Here is a 23,411-nt window from a genome sequence, read left to right on the forward strand (position 1 = left end):
GGGCAGACAGATATAACTAGAGGGCTGCATATTCTAAGTGTCTCTTTATGGCTGGCTTTTCCGAACAACTGGATATCTACAGGATGATCCTTTTGGGAAGACATAAAACAAAAACGCTGCCCACATTAGACCAAAACGTGCTACCATTTCGTACAATTTCATACCATGAGTCTTATTTCTTCCATGTGTAATGTAACATCTTAGAGATAGTTCTTCCAAAAGCTGAAGTAATCTTTACTTTGAGTCATCAATATTCCTCGTCGCTGTGCTACTTACAAAATCTGCTGAAACAGTAAGTGAAATTATATATTGTACTCCTTAAAATGACTTAATACAGTGATATAAAAATATGCCTGGAATGAAATTTACGTTACTATTTACAACAATTGACTTTGAAATGGAGGATTGTGCCTGAGATGATGAGAACATAATGTCTAGAAGAGCTTCCGTCACAAAAAATAATGTCAACCTAATATTATGTTTATTACAATTTTTAAAACAGTGGTAACTTTAGTTGCCGTTTGAGTACTGATGAGGTATGTGATGTGTAATCAAAAGAGTCTATCCCTGATGAATGAAAAAATGGTATAAATTGTCCGCTGTACAAAAAGGAGAATCTGTTATGGACTGTGGTAACTTTAGAGGCATTATTTTACTTTTATCCACAACTGTCCTACTCCTATGAAAACTCACTCACGACTGCACAATACTGTACATCTATCCTACTCCGATGATATCACACTCACGATTGAACAATATATTTGTCCTATTCCAGTGAAAACTCACTCACGACTGCATAATACAACTGTCCTACTCCGATGAAATCTCACTCACGACTGCACAGTACAACTGTTCTACTCACAATCACGACTGAACAATATATTTGTCCTACTCCGATGAAAACTCACTCACGACTGTACAATATAACTGTACTACTCCGATGAAATCTCACGACTACACTATACAACTTTGCTACTCCGATGAAATCTCACTCACGACTGCACAATACAACTGTCCTACTCCGTTGAAATCTCACTCACGATTGCACAGTACAACTGTTCTACTCCGATGAAATCACAATCACGACTACACAATACAACTTTGCTACTCCGATGAACTCTCACTCACGACTGCACAATACAACTGTCCAACTCCGATGAACTCTCACTCACGACTGCACAATACAACTGTCCTACTCCGATGAACTCTCACTCACGACTGCACAATACAACTGTCCTACTCCGATGAACTCTCACTCACGACTGCACAATACAACTGTCCAACTCCGATGAACTCTCACTCACGACTGCACAATACAACTGTCCAACTCTGATGAACTCACACTCACGACTGCACAATACAACTGTCCAACTCCGATGAACTCTCACTCACGACTGCACAATACAACTGTCCAACTCCGATGAACTCTCACTCACGACTGCACAATACAACTGTCCAACTCCGATGAACTCTCACTCACGACTGCACAATACAACTGTCCAACTCCGATGAACTCTCACTCACGACTGCACAATGCAACTGTCCAACTCCGATGAACTCTCACTCACGACTGCACAATACAACTGTCCAACTCCGATGAAATCTCACTCACGACTGCACAATACAACTGTCCTAGTCTGATGATATCTCACTACTGATTGCAGGCGGGAAGAGCACCACGATTTCATAGGTGGGGAAATTCCAGCGATTGAATAGAGTTCGGGCTGCTGGCCGACTGAGAAGTGTTTCGGAAATTTTAAACTTCCCTGTGTATATGGATCAAATAAATAGCAATGGAGCCTGAAGAATAAGATAGAATGAAGAATTACAAACTGCATGATTGGCCTGATAAAGTTAATACCTCAATTAAAATAGCCAAACTGAGATGGGTAGGACACATTAAAAAGATGAACAAATAAGACACTGTTAAAAGAACATATAACGTAAGTTTGAAAGAAGGAGAGTAGAAAGATTTCTAAGCCCCAAATCTCGATGGAGGTTGGATGGATGGAAGGAAGGATGGATGGATGGATGGATGGATGGATGGATGGATGGAGTGTTAGAAGATATAAAGAAATTGGGTATTAAAATGAAGTGTAGCTAAGACGAGAACCGTTTGGAGGGAAATCCTTAAGGTGGCTGAGGCTACACTGGGCTGTAATTCTATTTATGACGACGTTGTAATAATATTTAACGGCATTGTAACAATCAATTGCAGGTCCTAAATTCGGGTGTAGGTGGCTCTTTCGCATAACGTTCCGATTGTGACTTACATTACAGCGTATTCCGAATCTCACCGGTCCGGTGGCATCAATGACGTCACGTTGCAACGAAAATAAGGAACAAAACTGCTGGAAGAATCGATGCTGTCATGGCGACTGTGTAAGTGGTTATCTGTGCTACGCTAGCAAAATTTTGCGAAATTTCCGTACTGCCATCTCGTTCAAATAAAAGAGATCATAAACAACTTATTTCTTGAACCGGTAGTAATAACTGATCGGTTGACATGTTCGCTCATAAGCCATTAACATATTGTTTTTACGTTGTGCTCATTACAAACAATACAGCAGAACTAAAGCAGAACACACCGCCATGACACAACAGTGCACGATATCATTCGTCTGCTAATTCCCGCCCTATACAAGAACAAATCAGATTCACTGATGGCGGCTGATGGAGCCTGCCACCACCTCTGCAAGTTGATGGCACCGGTGCGAAACCGGTGGAGCATCAATGACGTCATCGGTGGAATTCGGAACACCGTGATGCCATCGGATTGCTCACCGGTGGGATTCGGAATACGCTCATTGTGTGTCTGAAAGGCGGGAAGGTTTGGAATTGTCTTTATTACTCTTCATTTATCGCCCCTGCTTCCCAGAAAATAAATGGCAATCAACTATACTGTTACAATTAAAAACTAATCTTACTTTTGCATATCTGGAGACAGTCAAAAATATCAACCATTTTTGCCGTACTACATGGAATTCTACAATTTCAATACTGAATAAAATTTAAACAGTAACTTCCTATAAGAATTACATTTTCTACTTACGTTATTCAACGATGATGTGAAATTTACTATGGAAATCATAATAAAGGCGAGAAATTGAATGCTGCACGAATTCATTTCTCGTATGGCAATCAGAAAGTATGGCATGTGATTGTTGGAGCGTACAGAAAAATTAACGATCGCAATTCAGTAGTAATGAATTCCTAAACAAAAGAACATAACTGCTCAAGTAGAACTTATTTACAGCCTCTTTACATATTCAGAAAACAATACAGAGGTGGCCAAAAAGATTGTCCTCGTTGAAATTATTAATAATTTTTAACGAGCAGGTCTCATCAACTACGACGAATTGCACGTTAGTTGACGATGCTCTTACAAGTAACTATTTGTTTAGATTAAACCGATTCATAGATCTCTTAGAAGTGTGTCATAAATTCCATTACTCTTTGCGTATTGATTATCGTAATATTGGAAATAGGCCTATTGAGTAAGAAACTGTTATACACGTTATAAATCATGTGATTCCTCGCGTATCATCGTAATATTGGAAGTATTGAGTGAGAAACTATTATGAGTGTGCTATAAACCGTGCGACTCTTTGCGTGTTATCGTAATATTGGAAACATTGAGTAAGAAAGTTTTCTACGTGTGCAGTAAATCACACGTCTCTTCGCCTGTTATCGTAATATTGAAAATACTGAATATGAAACTGTTAAACGTGTGCTATAAATCGTGCGACTCTTTGCGTAATATATATTGGACATAATGAGTAACAGACTGTTATATGTGTGCTGTAAATCGCGCGACTCTTTGCGTATTATCGTAATATTGGAAATATTTAGTAAGAAACTGTTATACATGTGCTATAAATCGCGTGACTCTTCGTGTATTATCTAATATTGAAATATTGAGTAAGAAACTGTTATACGTGTGCTATAAATCGCGCGACTTTTTGCGTATTATCTAATATTGAAATATTGAGCAGGAAACTGTTAGACGTATGCTATAAATCGAGTGACTCTTTGCGTATTATCGTAATATTGGAAATATTGAGAAAGAAACTGTTATACGTGTGCTATAATTCGCGCGACTCTTTGCGTATTATCGTAATATTGAAAATACTGAATATGAAACTGTTAAACGTGAGCTATAAATCGTGCGACTCTTTGCGTAATATCTATTGGACATAATGAGTAACAGACTGTTATATGTGTGCTGTAAATCGCGCGACTCTTTGCGTATTATCGTAATATTGGAAATATTTAGTAAGAAACTCTTATACATGTGCTATAAATCGCGCGACACTTCGTGTATTACCTAATACTGAAATATTGAGTAAGAAACTATTATATGTGTGCTGTAAATCGCGTGACTCTTTGCGTATTATCCTAATATTGGAAATATTTAGTAAGAAACTGTTATACGTGTGCTGTAAATCGCGTGACTCTTCGTGTATTATCTAATATTGAAATATTGAGTAAGAAACTGTTATACGTGTGATATAAATCGCGCGACTCTTTGTGTATTATTTAATATTAAAATATTGAGCAGGAAACTGTTATACGTATGCTATAAATCGAGTGACTCTTTGCGTATTATCGTAATATTGGAAATATTGAGTAAGAAACTGTTATACGTGTGCTATAAATCGCGCGACTCTTTGCGTATTATCGTAATATTTTAAATATTGAGTAAGAAACTGTTACACGCGTGCTGTAAATCGCGCGACTCTATTCGTATTATCGTAATATTGAAATATTGAGTAAGAAACTGTTACACGCGTGCTGTAAATCGCGCGACTCTATTCGTATTATCGTAATATTGAAATATTGAGTAAGAAACTGTTACACGTGTGCTGTAAATCGCGTGACTCTTTGCGTATTATCGTAATATTGTAAATATTGAGTAAGAAACTGTTATATGTGTGCTATAAATCGTGCGACTCTTCGCGTATTATCTAATATCGTATTATTGAGTAAGAAACTGTTATACGTGTGCTATAAATCGCACGACTATTTGCGTATTATAATAATATTGTAAATATTGAGTAAGAAACTGTTATACGTGTGCTGTAAATAGCGCTAATATTTGCGTATTATCCTAATATTGTAAATATAGAGTAAGAAACTGTTATACGTGTGCTGTAAATCGCGCGACTATTTGCGTATTATCCTAATATTGTAAATATTGAGCAAGAAATTGTTATACGTGTGTTGTAAATCGCGCGACTATTTGCGTATTATCCTAATATTGTAAATATTGAGTAAGAAACTGTTATACGTGTGCTGTAAATCTCGCGACTATTTGCGTTTTATCCTAATATTGTAAATATTGAGTAAGAAACTGTTATACGTCTGCTGTAAATCGCGCGACTATTTGCATATTATCTAATACCGAAATATTGAGTAAGAAACTGTTATACGTGTGCTATAAATCGCACGACTATTTGCGTATTATCCTAATAATATTGAGTAAGAAACTGTTATACGTCTGCTGTAAATCGCGCGACTATTTGCATATTATCTAATATCGAAATATTGAGTAAGAAACTGTTATACGTGTGCTATAAATCGCACGACTATTTGCGTATTATCCTAATAATATTGAGTAAGAAACTGTTATACGTGTGCTGTAAATCGCGCGACTATTTGCGTATTATCCTAATAATATTGAGTAAGAAACTGTTATACGTGTGCTGTAAATCGCGCGACTATTTGCATATTATCTAATATCGAAATATTGAGTAAGAAACTGTTATACGTGTGCTATAAATCGCACGACTATTTGCGTATTATCCTAATAATATTGAGTAAGAAACTGTTATACGTGTGCTGTAAATAGCGCGACTATTTGCGTATTATAATAATATTGTAAATATTGAGTAAGAAACTGTTACACGTGTGCTGTAAATCGCGCGACTATTTGCGTATTATCCTAATATTGTAAATATTGAGTAAGAAACTGTTATACGTGTGCTATAAATCGTGCGACTCTTCGCGTATTATCTAATATCGTATTATTGAGTAAGAAACTGTTATACGTGTGCTATAAATCGCACGACTATTTGCGTATTATAATAATATTGTAAATATTGAGTAAGAAACTGTTACACGTGTGCTGTAAATCGCGCGACTATTTGCGTATTATCCTAATATTGTAAATATTGAGTAAGAAACTGTTACACGTGTGCTGTAAATCGCGCGACTATTTGCGTATTATAATAATATTGTAAATATTGAGTAAGAAACTGTTACACGTGTGCTGTAAATCGCGCGACTATTTGCGTATTATCCTAATATTGTAAATATTGAGTAAGAAACTGTTACACGTGTGCTGTAAATCGCGCGACTATTTGCGTATTATCCTAATATTGTAAATATTGAGTAAGAAACTGTTACACGTGTGCTGTAAATCGCGCGACTATTTGCGTATTATAATAATATTGTAAATATTGAGTAAGAAACTGTTACACGTGTGCTGTAAATCGCGCGACTATTTGCGTATTATCCTAATATTGTAAATATTGAGTAAGAAACTGTTATACGTGTGCTATAAATCGTGCGACTCTTCGCGTATTATCTAATATCGTATTATTGAGTAAGAAACTGTTATACGTGTGCTATAAATCGCACGACTATTTGCGTATTATAATAATATTGTAAATATTGAGTAAGAAACTGTTACACGTGTGCTGTAAATCGCGCGACTATTTGCGTATTATCCTAATATTGTAAATATTGAGTAAGAAACTGTTACACGTGTGCTGTAAATCGCGCGACTATTTGCGTATTATCCTAATATTGTAAATATTGAGTAAGAAACTGTTACACGTGTGCTGTAAATCGCGCGACTATTTGCGTATTATCCTAATATTGTAAATATTGAGTAAGAAACTGTTATGCGTGTGCTATAAATCGTGCGACTCTTCGCGTATTATCTAATATCGTATTATTGAGTAAGAAACTGTTATACGTGTGCTATAAATCGCACGACTATTTGCGTATTATAATAATATTGTAAATATTGAGTAAGAAACTGTTATACGTGTGCTGTAAATCGCGCGACTATTTGCGTATTATAATAATATTGTAAATATTGAGTAAGAAACTGTTATACGTGTGCTGTAAATCGCGCGACTATTTGCGTATTATAATAATATTGTAAATATTGAGTAAGAAACTGTTATACGTGTGCTGTAAATCGCGCGACTATTTGCGTATTATAATAATATTGTAAATATTGAGTAAGAAACTGTTACACGTGTGCTGTAAATCGCGCGACTATTTGCGTATTATCCTAATATTGTAAATATTGAGTAAGGAACTGTTATACGTGTGCTGTAAATCGCGCGACTATTTGCGTATTATAATAATATTGTAAATATTGAGTAAGAAACTGTTATACGTGTGCTGTAAATCGCGCGATTATTTGCGTATTATCCTAATATTATAAATATTATAAATATTGAGTAAGAAACTGTTGTACGTGTGCTGTAAATCGCGCGACTATTTGCGTATTATCCTAATATTATAAATATTGAGTAAGAAACTGTTATACGTATGCTGTAAATCGCGCGACTATTTGCGTATTATCCTAATATTATAAAAATTAAGTAAGAAACTGTTATACGTGTGCTGTAAATCGCGCGACTCTTTGCATATTATCCTAATATTGTAAATATTGAGTAAGAAGGCGTTATACGTCTGTTATAAACCGTGTGACTCTTCGCGTACATTTGTAACACTGGAAGTACTGAATATAAAATTGTTATAGGTGTGCTATAAATCGCGCGATTGTTCGCGTATCATCGTAATATTATAAATATTGAGTGAGAAACTTTCATACGTGTGTAGTAAATCGCACGACTCTTCGCTTTTTATCGTAATATTAGAAATATTGAATTTGAAGCTGCTATTTGTGTGCTATAAATCGCACGACTCTTCGCGTATTATCGTAATATATTGAGTAAGGATCTATTATACGTGTGCTACAAATCGTGCGACTCTTCGTGTATTATCGTGATATTGTAAATACTGAGTAAGGAACTATTATACGTGTGCCATAAATCGCGTGACTCATCGCGTATTATCGTGATATTGTAAATATTGAGTAGGAAACTGTTACACGTGTGCTATAAATCGAGCGACTCTTCGTGTATTATCGTGATATTGTAAATATTGAGTAAGAAACTGTTATACTCGTACGTGTGCTATAAATCGTGACTCTTTGCGTATTATCGTAATAAGAGATAGATTGAGTAAGGAACTATTATACGTATGCTATAAATCGCGCGATTTTTTTCGTGTTGTAAATATTGAGTAAAACTCTCGCCGTCATGCGGCCCGTGAGACACTTGCAAAGAATATATAGCCACTCACTACCACTAATAATTGTTATGATATGAATTTGAAATACAAGTAGATATGAGCTGTATTTACAAGCATTCTACACAAAACGTTAAGTAGTTTAAGTTTTTCTTGGTCAAAATATGTTATCTCTATCTCCCTTGCCTTTGTCTTGTACATTGCCAGTGTTTTTAAATATTGAAACAAGTGAATGTTTCTGAAAACTGGTGTGTATAGTAAAAAACCAGATTGTCTTTTGTTAAATAGGAGTATTAAGTAGCCTAATTCAGTTTACGAGACAGCACTGCTGTTTACAAATCCAAAACATATTTCCTAGTTTAGCTGCTAGATATTTAATTTGATTTAAATTCTCGGATTTCGTCGCAGCATCTGACAAGAGCATAAAAGAGTACTTCAAGTATATACATTTTTCACAAATCAAAGTGTATTTTAAAGCAATAAAATTATTTTTGAAAATTCACTGGTTTTCCACAGTATAAAATCCATTCTCTCCCCTTAAGTGTATCTCTTCTTTTCTTTGCAAGACATAATAGTTTTCTGTCCATTAAAAAAAATTAAAGGTGTTTCCTTTATACTCTATGAAGGCACTTGTTCGGCATGAAGGTAGAACTTCATGCTTTCATGACCTCGGCACAAGAATAAGGTGATACTATTTTGCATATTTCCTGATGGTTTATTATAGGATACAGCAGTCTGTTGCCTTTTTCTTCAAATATACTGTGTTCATTGCAGTCTTTATTATTTGATTTTGGGATTTAACTCACAGTTTCTGCCTTATGTCTTCATTGCTGTTTTTAACAACTAACAAGTGTATGGCCAACTAACTAAAATCTAACTTTCATCTGCTATCAGTAATTTTATTTTGGATGATTTAGTTTTTGAAACATCTGTTGTTTTCATGGTCCACACTTCAGCTACTTAACAAAAGTTGTAACATTATTGGCAATTTTAAATAAGGGATGTTCAGTTCGTATAGATTTATTCATTAATTTATTTGTCTTAATAAAGTTAATAGGCTAGTAAATGTCCGGCAATTATATTGGCTGCTAGTCGGACAGCTAATGTGCCGGTCTGATTGTTTCAGTACATACATACTGGTATAAGGGTTGGTACAACTGTTAATCTTGTGATAACTATGATAATGATGCTGATGATGAGGAGGAGGAGAAAGAGGAAGATAACATGAGGGAGGACAGAAACTGACAGGGGATTTGAGGAAATCCCTAGATCTATCACTTTGTGGTGACAGTTCGTTGTTGAGGAGTAGTCGTTTGATTGAGTGACACGTGCAGTTTAAATGTGAGCAAGGATAGCCTGGTATTACTTGAGCGAGACCAGTGGAGTCCTGCAGCCCGCAGCGCCACTTGTACTCTTACTGCGTTCGTATAGCATCATCGCTATAGTTCATATTACGCCCGCGGCTCCACTCGCCTCGGTCGAGTAATACAATCAGAGTGTAATAAAAATCCTGTTTACACACAAGATAAATACTCTTTCTCGGTATTACTATAAGATGGAAAGACAAGTGGAAGAGAACTTTTTTTTCGCAACACGATTATACGCAATGCTTAGAACACCGGCCCTTTTATCTCAACCGATTCTGAGAAACAACAAACACCTCACAGCAACAAGGACATAAGAGAGCTGCCACCACAAAGTGAAACATATATAATGTCTAATCAAGAATTAGGATAATTAATACAATTTGATGTAATATTTAAGTGTGTTTAATGAACGAAATAACATGAGCTATGAATGACAATTAGGACTAATCCTCCAATGATGATGAAGATGATGATGATGATAATAATAATAATAATAATAATAATAATAATAATAGTAATAATCATCATAATCATAACAATAGCCAGAGAAAGGAAGTTTATGGCAAAAAAGTATTAAATTTTGCGTGCAAATATGAACAAAAAACACTATATTTTTCTGAAATATGTCTCGAATCGTCATAATTTATACACGTGTATTTATAGCCTACAGAATAGTTATTTATGGGACAAGTTCATAAAGGTTCTCTTTCTGGCACGAGTGTAAAGTTTATGTTCTATCAACTCTCATTATACTACAGTATAAAAATGATGCTAAAAAGTAATTTTCCTGAAATTATCATTCCACAATATTCCACCATCAAATATTATATCGACTCTCATTATACTGCAGTATAAAAATTATGCTAAAAGATAATTTTCCTTAAATTATCATTCGACAATATTCTACCATCAATATTATATTGACTCCCATTACAATGCAGTATAAAAATTATGCTTATAAAGTAATGATCGATTTACACTAATCAATTGCTTAAACTTCAAATAATACAAAGTATATTTTTTTTCGTTAGTAGCACTTTACACTAATTCCGTTTTTTCTCATTATAGTTTTAAAATCCCTAACTATATGTACTGTATGCTGTTTATAGGCCTACGGCTTTGTACGATAATCTTAGTGTGAGAAACAAAATTTGCGACGCATTCGACTGCGATGATAAATTAGTTCTATATATTAATGATAATTTGAAGAAAATAAAATCCGAGGAAACGTATGTTTTGCACATATAGGGTTATTCAAAAGTTACCAAAGATTTGAATGTCCCCTAACTTTTATAAAAGTAAGTTTACAGAAAAATTATAAGACAGTTTTTATTATAAATGGGTGGGGTTTGTTCAGGTAGAAACTAGTTTCTAAGAATACGCGCCTCATCTGCTGTCGCCTCGCAACTTGATTCACACTGCATGCTCCATATTCTGAATTTTGTCTAATTTCCAGGGCTTCTTGTAAAGCCATCGTAGCATTCACATCGTTTTCTACGGACGTTTTTATCTGCCATCCTAGATCATATATACCCAGATTGCTCGGCCTTATAGGCTTTGACGGTAACAACTTTTGTCAGGTTTACTATGCTGCCATCTAGTTGTTACATAAGAAGTCACGTCATAACTCCCATTTGAATTGCATTAGCGACTGTACTGCCATCTCGTGTTCGTTTATGGCGGAAGGATAGCGATCCTGGCGGTTGTTCTCTTCAAGGTGCTGCCGATTTTAACATAGAGATGAGCAATCTGTTACATATATGATCTAGGCTGCCATGCAACCGGTATCTTCGAATTGTTTTACGAGCTTCTACAATGACAAGTTGCAGGATCCATACTAATGTCCTGCAATGTTCGAACATGAGAGAAGCAACCAAGACATTAAAAACTTAGTCTTGTTTCATATGAAAAACTAATCGCAAGATCTTTGTTAAAATCCTTTAACACAAGCTTCCTTCTGCAGAGCGAACATCGGCGAATATCGAACTCCGTCATATTCGAAAAACTTCAACTGAACATAGCGCCTGTAATGCACGACGCTAGTCCATACCTCATTAGATTTAGAATAATTCTGAATCTTCAAAGTACCCTGGAGAAATCTGTTATACATTCACAATAATATTGATTATTAAAGTCAATTCTCATTTTTGGAGCCGAACCATTAATTTCTTATATTAAATGAAGGGTTCAGAGCCATAGTGGGCCAAGCGCCATTTATTAAAAACTGAGAAAGCAAGGGTTAAAGTTAAGTGAATACCATAGTTTAATGAAGATTGATATATCACTTAGTTTTAATGTGTATACTTTATATTATTTGCTATATGTTTCCATTGAATTATGGTAATAACTTCATTTTAACCCTTGTTTTCTACGGTTTCAGTAAATGGCGCTTGGCCCACTATGGTTCTGAATCCTTCAATTTAAATGTGCATTAACTCACTCAAGAATAGTTTGAAGTGCTGTTCATTTATTTTTTCTGCCATAGCAACAATAGTGAAACAATTATTCAAACAGAAGTTTCAGCCAAAATAAACACCATTCCTTTACGAACAAACCTGCTTTATCTTATAAACTTACATAGTAATAAAGTTAGATGACTTTCCAGTAACCCAGGGTATTAAATTTATTATCCTTTCGATTCTTCAAGTTTTGTCAATTGTTATTCTTTGCTGTGTCTGAGTGGTAGTAACAGTGTTCCCCAGTGAGATCGGAATTGGAGTAAAAGAACTGTTCACTTCTTCTTCTTTGCTATTAACAGTTTCTTTAATGTTGGTCCTAGCTTTCGGTGGCGAGCAAAGACATTCAGATCCTAAGTTAGCCTTGATCCAGTCCAAGTAATGTGGAATTTTGGTGAAGACAGCAGGCATCTCCGGCCTGGCACATCCCTCGCCAAAAGACACCAAACCTACAAAAGATAGACAGTCTGCTCATATTCTGCATAGCTTCTAGTATTAATTCTAGAAGAGACATTTTACATACAACTAAACCTGAAGAGAGAAGATCAGCTCCTATTTTATATACATACTATTAATCCTGGAAAAGAGATAGTCCGCCAAACTTTCACATACTCATCGATATTTTGTTTAAATGGAAAACAAATTAAAATTCCTTATGACAGAATCCTTCCTGTCACATTTTGATGAAACATGTCCTTCTCAGAAAAGAGAATAATGTATAATGGAGTCAAAATAATATTTTCTCTGTAGATATCATACTTAAACCATCAAACATATTGTTCCATCTACTGATATAGGACCTATAGTGCTAGGCCTATTCAAAAGTCACGAGAGATTTGCAAGTCCTTTAATTTTGTTAAGAAGTAAGTTTATATAATAATAATAATAATAATAATAATAATAATAATAATAATAATACTTACTTACAAATGGCTTTTAAGTAACCCGAAGGTTCATTGCCGCCCTCACATAAGCCCGCCATCGGTTCCTATCCTGTGCAAGATTAAGCAAGTCTCTATCATCATACCCAACCTCCCTCAAATCCATTTTAATATTATCCTCCCATCTACGTCTCGGCCTCCCTAAAGGTCTTTTTCCCTCCGGTCTCCCAACTAACACTCTATATGCATTTCTGGATTCGCCCATACGTGCTACATGCCCTGCCCATCTCAAACGTCTGGATTTCAAGTTCCCAATTATGTCAGGTGAAGAATACAATGCGTGCAGTTCTGTGTTGTGTAACTTTCTCCATTCTCCTGTAACTTCATCCCGCTTAGCCCCAAATATTTTCCTAAGCACCTTATTCTCAAACACCCTTAACCTATGTTCCTCTCTCAGAGTGAGAGTCCAAGTTTCACAGCCATATAGAAGAACCGGTAATATAACTGTTTTATAAATTCTAACTTTCAGATTTTTGGACAGCAGACTGGATGATAAGAGCTTCTCAACCGAATAATAACACGCATTTCCCATATTTATTCTGCGTTTAATTTCCTCCCGAGTGTCATTTATATTTGTTACTGTTGCTGCAAGATATTTGAATTTTTCCACCTCTTCGAAGGATAAATCTCCAATATTTATATTTCCATTTCGTACAATATTCCCGTCACGAGACATAATCACATACTTTGTCTTTTCGGGATTTACTTCCAAATCGATCGCTTTACTTGCTTCAAGTAAAATTTCAGAATGGAGAAAGTTACACAACGCAGGACTGCACGCATTGTATTCTTCACCTGATATAATTAGGAACATTACATCCAGACGTTTGAGACGGGCAGGGCATGTAGTACTTATGAGCGAGCTCAGAAATGTATATAGAGTGTTAGTTGGGAGGCCGGAGGGGAAAAAACCTTTGGGGAGGCCGAGACGTAGATGGGAGAATAATATTAAAATGGATTTCAGGTAGGTGGAATATGATGGTAGAGATTGGATTAAATATTGCTCAGGCTAGGGACCTATGGTGGGTTTATGTGAGGGCGGCAATGAACCTCCACGTTCTCTAAAAGCCGTAAGTAATGATGTTGATGATGATGATTATGATAATAATAATAATAATAATAATAATAATGATAATGATAATGATATCACCTTCAATGGTTGGACCTGTTGACCCATTCCTTCTCTTATAAACTGCTCTCTCCATCTCATTTGGAGTCTTCTGTCACACTTCTTCATCCAGATGAAATGTACTGTTGTTTATATTTGGGTATCGTACTATCAGTCATCTTTAGAAGATGTGCCAATTTCCTTGATATTTATTTATTGTTAATAATAATAATAATAATAATAATAATAATATAATAGTAATAATAATATAATAGTAATAATAATAATAATAATTATAATAATAATGATAATGATATCACCTTCAATGGTTGGACCTGTTGACCCATTCCTTCTCTTATAAACTGCTCTCTCCATCTCATTTGGAGTCTTCTGTCACACTTCTTCATCCAGATGAAATGTACTGTTGTTTATATTTGGGTATCGTACTATCAGTCATCTTTAGAAGATATGCCAATTTCCTTGATATTTATTTATTGTTAATAATAATAATAATAATAATAATAATAATGATAATGATATCACCTTCAATGGTTGGACCTGTTGACCCATTCCTTCTCTTATAAACTGCTCTCTCCATCTCATTTGGAGTCTTCTGTCACACTTCTTCATCCAGATGAAATGTACTGTTGTTTATATTTGGGTATCGTACTATGAGTCATCTTTAGAAGATATGCCAATTTCCTTGATATTTATTTATTGTTAATAATAATAATAATAATAATAATAATAATAATAATAATAATAATAATAATAATAATAATATAATAGTAATAATAATATAATAGTAATAATAATAATAATAATAATAATAATAATGATAATGATATCACCTTCAATGGTTGGACCTGTTGACCCATTCCTTCTCTTATAAACTGCTCTCTCCATCTCATTTGGAGTCTTCTGTCACACTTCTTCACCCAGATGAAATGTACTGTTGTTTATATTTGGGTATCGTATTATCAGTCATCTTTAGAAGATGTGCCAATTTCCTTGATATTTATTTATTGTTAATAATAATAATAATAATAATAATAATAATAATAATAATAATAATAATAATAATGATAATGATATCACCTTCAATGGTTGGACCTGTTGACCCATTCCTTCTCTTATAAACTGCTCTCTCCATCTCATTTGGAGTCTTCTGTCACACTTCTTCACCCAGATGAAATGTACTGTTGTTTATATTTGGGTATCGTATTATCAGTCATCTTTAGAAGATGTGCCAATTTCCTTGATATTTATTTATTGTTAATAATAATAATAATATAATAGTAATAATAATATAATAGTAATAATAATAATAATCATAATAATAATAATAATAATAATAATAATAATAATAATAATGATAATGATATCACCTTCAATGGTTGGACCTGTTGACCCATTCCTTCTCTTATAAACTGCTCTCTCCATCTCATTTGGAGTCTTCTGTCACACTTCTTCACCCAGATGAAATGTACTGTTGTTTATATTTGGGTATCGTATTATCAGTCATCTTTAGAAGATGTGCCAATTTCCTTGATATTTATTTATTGTTAATAATAATAATAATAATAATAATAATAATATAATAGTAATAATAATAATAATAATAATGATAAAGATATCACCTTCAATGGTTGGACCTGTTGACCCATTCCTTCTCTTATAAACTGCTCTCTCCATCTCATTTGGAGTCTTCTGTCACACTTCTTCACCCAGATGAAATGTACTGTTGTTTATATTTGGGTATCGTATTATCAGTCATCTTTAGAAGATGTGCCAATTTCCTTGATATTTATTTATAGTTAATAATAATAATAATAATAATAATAATAATAATAATAATAATAATAATAATAATATAATAGTAATAATAATAATAATAATAATAATAATGATAATGATATCACCTTCAATGGTTGGACCTGTTGACCCATTCCTTCTCTTATAAACTGCTCTCTCCATCTCATTTGGAGTCTTCTGTCACACTTCTTCACCCAGATGAAATGTACTGTTGTTTATATTTGGGTATCGTATTATCAGTCATCTTTAGAAGATGTGCCAATTTCCTTGATATTTATTTATTGTTAATAATAATAATAATAATAATAATAATAATAATAATAGTAATAATAATATAATAGTAATAATAATAATAATAATAATAATAATAATAATAATAATAATAATAATATAATCTTTTCATAAAAGAGTAGGATCTGCTTATACAAAAATTCCTGCTTTAATTGTATCAATATTGTTGCTATTCCAAATGAAATAAATAAATGAATAAACATGTAAAAATAAATAATAAAATAAGTAAATGTATAAATAAATTTAATGAATAAAATAAATGAATAAATAAATACATTGAGTGAGTGAGTGAGTGAGTGAGTAGCAATTCAAGGTCATATTGAGTTTTCTGTGCGTGTATGAGTGATTTATTTATTTATTTATTTATTTATTTATTGATGTATTTATTTATTTATTCATTTATTCATTTATTCATTTATGCATTTATCCATTTATTTATTTATTTATTCATTGATTGATTTATTTATTTATTTATTTATTTATTTATTTATTTATTTATTTATTTATTTATTTTTACAAATTCATAGCACAATAGTTTTGCCTCTGCAATGCGAATTGAACTTACTCTTTGTTGCTAAGAATATAAAATAGATTGTGTCAGCTCACTGAAAAGTTTCAAAACTGCAAATGGATTGAGGTATGGCCTCTGCAATTTATTGTCATTGTGGAAACTTGTAAACAAATTTGAAGAAACAGGTCCAGTGGCAGATAAAAAGTTTTGTATACCGAAGTCCGTAGAAAAATATCTGGATGCCGCGATGGGTTTACAAGAAGTCCAGGCAATTAGATAACATTTAGAATATGGGCCATGTTGTGTGAATCGACAACGGATGAGCTGCTCAACAGTGTGGCGTATTGTCAGAAATTGATTAATGTGCCTGAATAAACCCCACTCTTTTATGAACAAAACTGAAATTACTTCTTAACAAAGTTAAAGACTTTCAAATCTTCCATGAGTTTTAAGTACCGGTAACTCAATAGTTTAAATAAGAAATTTATAGTATGTTTATTATTTTATGGTAATATACGAGTACCATATTAAGACATTTACTTTTTGTCATAATTTAAACTTAAAGCCTAAAAAATGCAAAATTAAATGTATTTGTGGAAATTTCAAACACTTTCATGATATTTCACTTTACAAAACTATTTAGAAATGTCTGTTAGACAAATCTACCATTTTTTTGTCAGTACAATTTTTTTTCGTCTCTGCACTTTTTTATTTCGTGTGAAATAGCTGACTGACATGATATAATAATTATTTAAAAAATCATGTACTGTAATTTTGCCAGAAAAGTTGCACTATAGCTTCCTTGATGTGTGAAGAATTATAAAGGATGATTCAGTAAAAGCTAAACAAGAAATAGGGGATATTCCACATAACATTTAAAGATAGGAAACGTCGGGTCTGAGAAATCATATTGAGATATGAGCTTAAACACGCTTATCGCTATCTTACATTTCGATATTATCTTACCTACGAGCTCGTACATTCCCGCGTTGTTGATTCTGTGCATAGGTCCACCACTGTCACCCTGAAAAAAAAATTATTGCCTACAGAAATAGCAGTAAGAATAAAATGATGTGTCGTGTACTACGAATTCCTTTCCAGGAATGTAACCATAATTGCTGATATTTATTGACAAATAAGAATCCTTGCGGCCGCAATTGAAGAAAAACGACCGGGAAGAATACATTAAGTGCTCCTGCAACACGATAATGCACATCCCCACTCCACTAACGTGACGAAAGCAGTTTCCAGGAGCTTGGTTAGTTGGGAGGTGATTGCACATCCCCCATATTCTCCCGATGGGTAAGCGGGTGAAGGGTTTTATGCGGTCGGTAGGCTTGTACACCTCATTCTCATTCATCCCATAATTCGGGGTGCACAATAGGCCACTGTCAAGCCGACGTGCTGAAGGATCGTTCCTAACCCGCTCCTAGCTACTCAATACTCAATATCAGAATTAATCAAAGGTAAATTACATTATACTTACTTGACACGCGTCGCGTTTTCCTTCTTTATAGCCAGCACACACTACTCCCTGCCGCAAGCCCGGAAATGTTTCGTTACACAAAGATCTAGGAACGAAAGGCAATTTAACCTTACGAAGCAACTTCGCAGGACGTCCATTTTCAGCCGTTACGCCCCAACCTGCCACAGTTGCTTCTCCATTGTCATAGTTATAGTCTGTAAGAGCCACACATGTCACTCATAAATACTAGATCCAACGTGAGAACAATTCATGCATTAAGTATTAGGTCATATAACTTAATAACATATAAATGTTGTTTAAAGAAATAAAATACCGAGGAAAATACTCGCACACGTGAAGACACACTGTACAGTAATTCCTTCAGTTGTTAATTTCTTAAATGTATAATTAAATATCTACTGGAAAAAAATACTTTAACATCAAAATTATACGGGATGTTAAAGAAAAGTATCCAATATTTTAGGAGGTGATAGTATGCATCAAAGCAAGAAAACAATGTCTAATAAACATTGGTCCTACAACACATACTTTCTGAGATCTGTTCATAGGAGATGCTCAATGTGACGTCCATGGGTATTTTATGGCAAATGCATTCCTTTGCCCTACAATATTTGACTGAGGTTCTGGCTGATATAATACACCTATTATCAGAGAGTACATCTCACTTGACGCTTTGTGTCAGAGGAAGAACAATAATTGTCTGTTTACATCATAAGCCTGATTAGTGAAATATGTTACTCGTCAGCGATGTATGCAATAGAAGGGAAAGGAACTGGCCATCCTACTCCACTATTTCTTGGCTTAAAGCGTATTCCGAATCTCAGCGCTGAGCAATCTGATGCCATCACGGTGTTCCGAATTTTAACGATGACGTCACTGATGCTCCACCGGTGTCGCATCGGTTCCATCAGCTTGCAGAGGTGGTGGCAGTATCCATCAGCCGCCATCAGTGAATCTGATTGGTTCTTGCATAGGGTGGGAATTAGCAGACGAATGACATCGTGCACTGTTGTGTCATGGCGGTGTGCTCTGCTTTGGTTCTGTTGTATTGTTTGTAATGAGCACAACGTAAAAAATATTTAATGGCTTATGAGCGAACATGTCAACGGACCAGTTATTACTACCGGTTCAATAAATAAATTGTTTATGCTCTCTTTTCTTTGAACGAGATGACATTACGGAAATTTCGCAAAATCTTGCTAGCGTAGCACAGACAACTTGTACAGCCCCCATGTTAGCCATTGAACCTTCCAGCAGTTTTGTTCCTTATTTCGCTGCAGCGTGACGTCATTGAGGTCCACCGGTCCGGTGAGATTCGGAATAAGCTGTTAGTTATCTCATGAGTGATGTCATTAGCGACACTTATGAGGTTCCTACCTGTCTTCGGACAGTTGACTAAACAACAATTCAAAATGAACTGTGTTTTCACCCTACAACCAACTGACAACAGTCCAGGTTGCCTGATGATGATAGAAAACAAAATATGTGAGAATAAGTTAATGATACGAGGCGCATCCAAAAAGTAAGCTTCTCTATGGTCGTTCAGAGAAAGAGAAAACAGTTTGATGGAACAAATTTATTGGAACACATAGCCTACAGCAATTTTTTAACTATTTTTCAACATATTCGCCACCGAAATTGAGAATTTGTCATGCTGTGGGATCAACTTTTATATTCCCGTGTCGTAGATGTCTGGCGCCTGGGATCGGAACCAATGTGTGACAGCTATCGGCACCTCTCTGTCACTGTGAAAATGATCCCGGTGTTGTCTTGCTGCACGATAACGCTCGGCTATATTAAGCTCGACCCACAACATATTTTCTGCAGGAGTTCCGCTGGGAGGTGTTTCATCCCCCACCCTACAGTTCGGATCTCGCGCCCAGCGATTACCATCTTTTCTTATAGTACCTCAAGAAATTCCTTTCCGGTCAGCATTTTCACATGGACAGAGAGGTGCAGACGGCTGCCACACGCTGGTTTCGATCCTAGGAGGCAGACGTCTACGACACAGTGATACAAAAGTCGATTCCACGGCATGACAAATGTCGCAATTCCGGTGTAGAATATGTTGAAAAATAGCTAAAAAAAATCGATGTATCTGTTGCAATAAAGTGTTTTCCTTCTGTAAACGGCCCCAAGGAAACTTACTTTCTCGACTGCCTTGCATGTATAGACAATTGAATACTCTTTCAAATATAAGTATCATAACAATTATAGTGGTGTCATTTGAAATTTCAAACGGGGTGTTAGGAATGAAATCTAAAATGAAATTAACACTGGTTTTAAATTTCCCCCTCAATACCTAAATTGACGTGTTTTTGTCTCAATTAAATTTAATTGAAATAAATACAAGTAGTTATTTAGACTGGTAAGTTTTGAATTAAAAGCCCGGTATGTTGTAAATTGTCTGGTGAATGGCTACAAAATCATACAGCAGCATAAAGGCTAAATCTATAAACTCTAAAATAATATGTTTTGAGTTATCTAACTTCTTGATATTTATACTCACTCTCTTTGGGAATGCAAGCCGCTCGAATTCTGTCGCTGAATTCTACAGGTTTATCTAGTTGTATAATTCCAATATCATTCGGCAAATTCAATTCTTCATCGTCCACAAATTCGCTGTGAATCTTCATGCTTGTCGCTTTATGAGGATTTTTGGCCTCAGCTATGTTGTGTAGTCCCAGGTACAGGTTCAGATCTGATACGTCCTCTGTGCTGAAAAAATTATATTATGGATTTTATGAACTAAGTGTATTTAATGACGGATATTTTTGTTGAGTTTTATTTGTACATGCTCTAACATCTAGGGGCGAATTCATAGTCCTCGCTCATAGGATGAGGAAACCCTTGAGTAATAAGTGATTGCTTATAATAAGTAACCACTTATTCTTATTTGCAATTTATTTATAGGCAATACTCAGTCATAAGAAAAGTCGTACAATGAGTATTTTCTGAATAATTATCAAAATAAATATGACACACGATAAAGTGGACCATGACTCTATTGACTGTAATGTCATTACTTGATATAAGTGCAATAACATATTCAATTGTAGTTTCACCTGCACTTTCAAATGTATACAGTGTCTCCAAAATAGACCGACAAATTAATTGTGGCAGTAGCCCCAGAGTAAAGAAAAATATCAGTGACAAGCCCTCATTCATTCATTCATTCATTCATTCATTCATTCATTCATTCATTCATTCATTCATTCATTCATTCATTCTGTTCTGCCCAAAGGCAAGTCATTCACTGCAAACCCAGCATTCTCTAGTCTTTCCTATTTTCTGCCTTCCTCTTAGTCTTCGCATATGATCCATATATTAATGCCGTCTATTATTTGATGTCTTCTTCTGTCCCGAACTCTTCTCCCGTTCACCATTTCTTCCAGGTATCCTTCAGTAGACAGTTTCTTCTCAATCAGTGACCCAACCAATACCTTTTTCAAAACCCCACAGTCCCATTTTAAATATTTTTCAAGTTACCATTCTGGGTGGTCTTATTGTTGTTACTTATGGTTATGAGGTTCAAACCTGTCTTCGAACTGTTGACTAAACAAACAACTTGTATACCGGTATGTATTTTCCTATATGTGCTTTGATTCAGTGGAATAGAGGCCTTAACTCTGCCAGGGAAAATAAAACTATTATTATTATTATTATTATTATTATTATTATTATTATTATTATTATTATTATTATTATTATTATTATTATTATTATTAGCAGCTAAATCGCAGTCCTTCAACGGAAAACAATATATTCATCCCACTTAATCAAAATCCTTAAGTTACTATTACTTACTTATTTACTTACTTATTTGCGTACTTACTTACTTACTGGCTTTTAAGGAACCCGGAGGTTCATTGCCGCCCTCACATAAGCCCGCCATTGGTCCCTATCCTTAGCAAGATTAATCCAGTCTCTATCATCATATCCTACCTCCGCCAAATCAATTTTAATATTATCTTCCCATCTACGTCTCGGCCTCCCCAAAGGTCTTTTTTCCTCCGGCCTCCCAACTAAAACACTATATGCATTTCTGGATTCGCCTATACGTGCTACATGCCCTGCCCATCTCAAACGTCTGGTGAAGAATACAATGCGTGCAGTTCTGTGTTGTGTAACTTTCTCCATTCCCCTGTAACTTCATCCCTCTTAGCCCCAAATATTTTCCTAAGCACCTTATTCTCAAATACCCTTAACCTATGTTCCTCTCTCAAAGTGAGAATCCAAATTTCACAACCTTAAAGAACAACCGGTAATATAACTGTTTTATAAATTCTAACTTTCAGATTTTTTGACAGGAGATTGGATGATAAAAGCTTCTCAACCGAATAATAACAGGCATTTATTATTAGTTATTAATGGAGAAAAATTCGCTCCGGCGTCGAGGATCGAATCCGAGTTCCCAATTTCACCCACTGAGTGCTCTAACCACTGAGTTATGCCGAAGTTCAACCCACCGCACCTGATCGAATCTTTCTCCTTTGGTTATTTTCCTTTAACGGCGTTATTCTGTGTTCGCAGATCCTTAAACACACTTTCAAGATAAAATTAACAAATACACAAGAAATTGCTGCCTTAATAGTAACCTATGGGATAAGTGCTATTTGTTAAAGTTATTGTATGAAATGCATAGTCAGAAAGTATGTTCTATCCATGTAAGCCACATTTGTGTGAAAACAGCGTATGAATGTTACATAGGGACCAGATATGAGAGATTACTCCTTACTCCTGAAGACAATGAGCTGCTGTGAGTACATAGCTCGGTGAAATGAGAGTCCCAGCGCAGAAGTCGCCGTTCTTATGTCCCAATCGTATCCATACAATCCAGGGGAATTCTCCTTTTTCTGCTACAATTCCTCCCACGATTCTGAAGTCTTTGGCTAGAAGACCTCCACACACTGCAACAGATAATTCTAGGTAAAGGCTGGTTCACAATAAACCGGGAACGGAAACGACAACGAGAACGAGAACGGAAATAATGTTAAATATATTTATTTTAAGACCATTTCCGTTCTCGTTCTCGTTGTCGTTTCCGTTCCCGGTTTATTGTGAACCAGCCTAAAGCAATATCGACTTAAAATTGACACTTC

The 23,411-nt window shown here is 34.9% G+C and overlaps 1 protein-coding gene across 1 annotated transcript in view; it reads right to left on the minus strand.

Moving 5' to 3' along the window:
• LOC138715722 (transmembrane protease serine 9-like) overlaps positions 1 to 23,411 on the minus strand; it is a 51,029-nt gene that overhangs the window by 19,718 nt on the left and 7,900 nt on the right. Inside the window, exons 4-9 of the mRNA XM_069848778.1 lie at positions 23,048 to 23,219; positions 20,819 to 21,027; positions 18,310 to 18,503; positions 17,790 to 17,847; positions 12,365 to 12,606; positions 3,053 to 3,175 (exon numbers count right to left, since the gene is read on the minus strand). Of these exons, the coding sequence (XP_069704879.1) occupies positions 3,053 to 3,175; positions 12,365 to 12,606; positions 17,790 to 17,847; positions 18,310 to 18,503; positions 20,819 to 21,027; positions 23,048 to 23,219 (998 nt within the window). The remainder of the gene's footprint in view (positions 1 to 3,052; positions 3,176 to 12,364; positions 12,607 to 17,789; positions 17,848 to 18,309; positions 18,504 to 20,818; positions 21,028 to 23,047; positions 23,220 to 23,411) is intronic.

The sequence above is a fragment of the Periplaneta americana genome, chromosome 15 (genome assembly GCF_040183065.1).
Source record: "Periplaneta americana isolate PAMFEO1 chromosome 15, P.americana_PAMFEO1_priV1, whole genome shotgun sequence".
Classification (NCBI taxonomy): Eukaryota; Metazoa; Arthropoda; class Insecta; order Blattodea; family Blattidae; genus Periplaneta; species Periplaneta americana.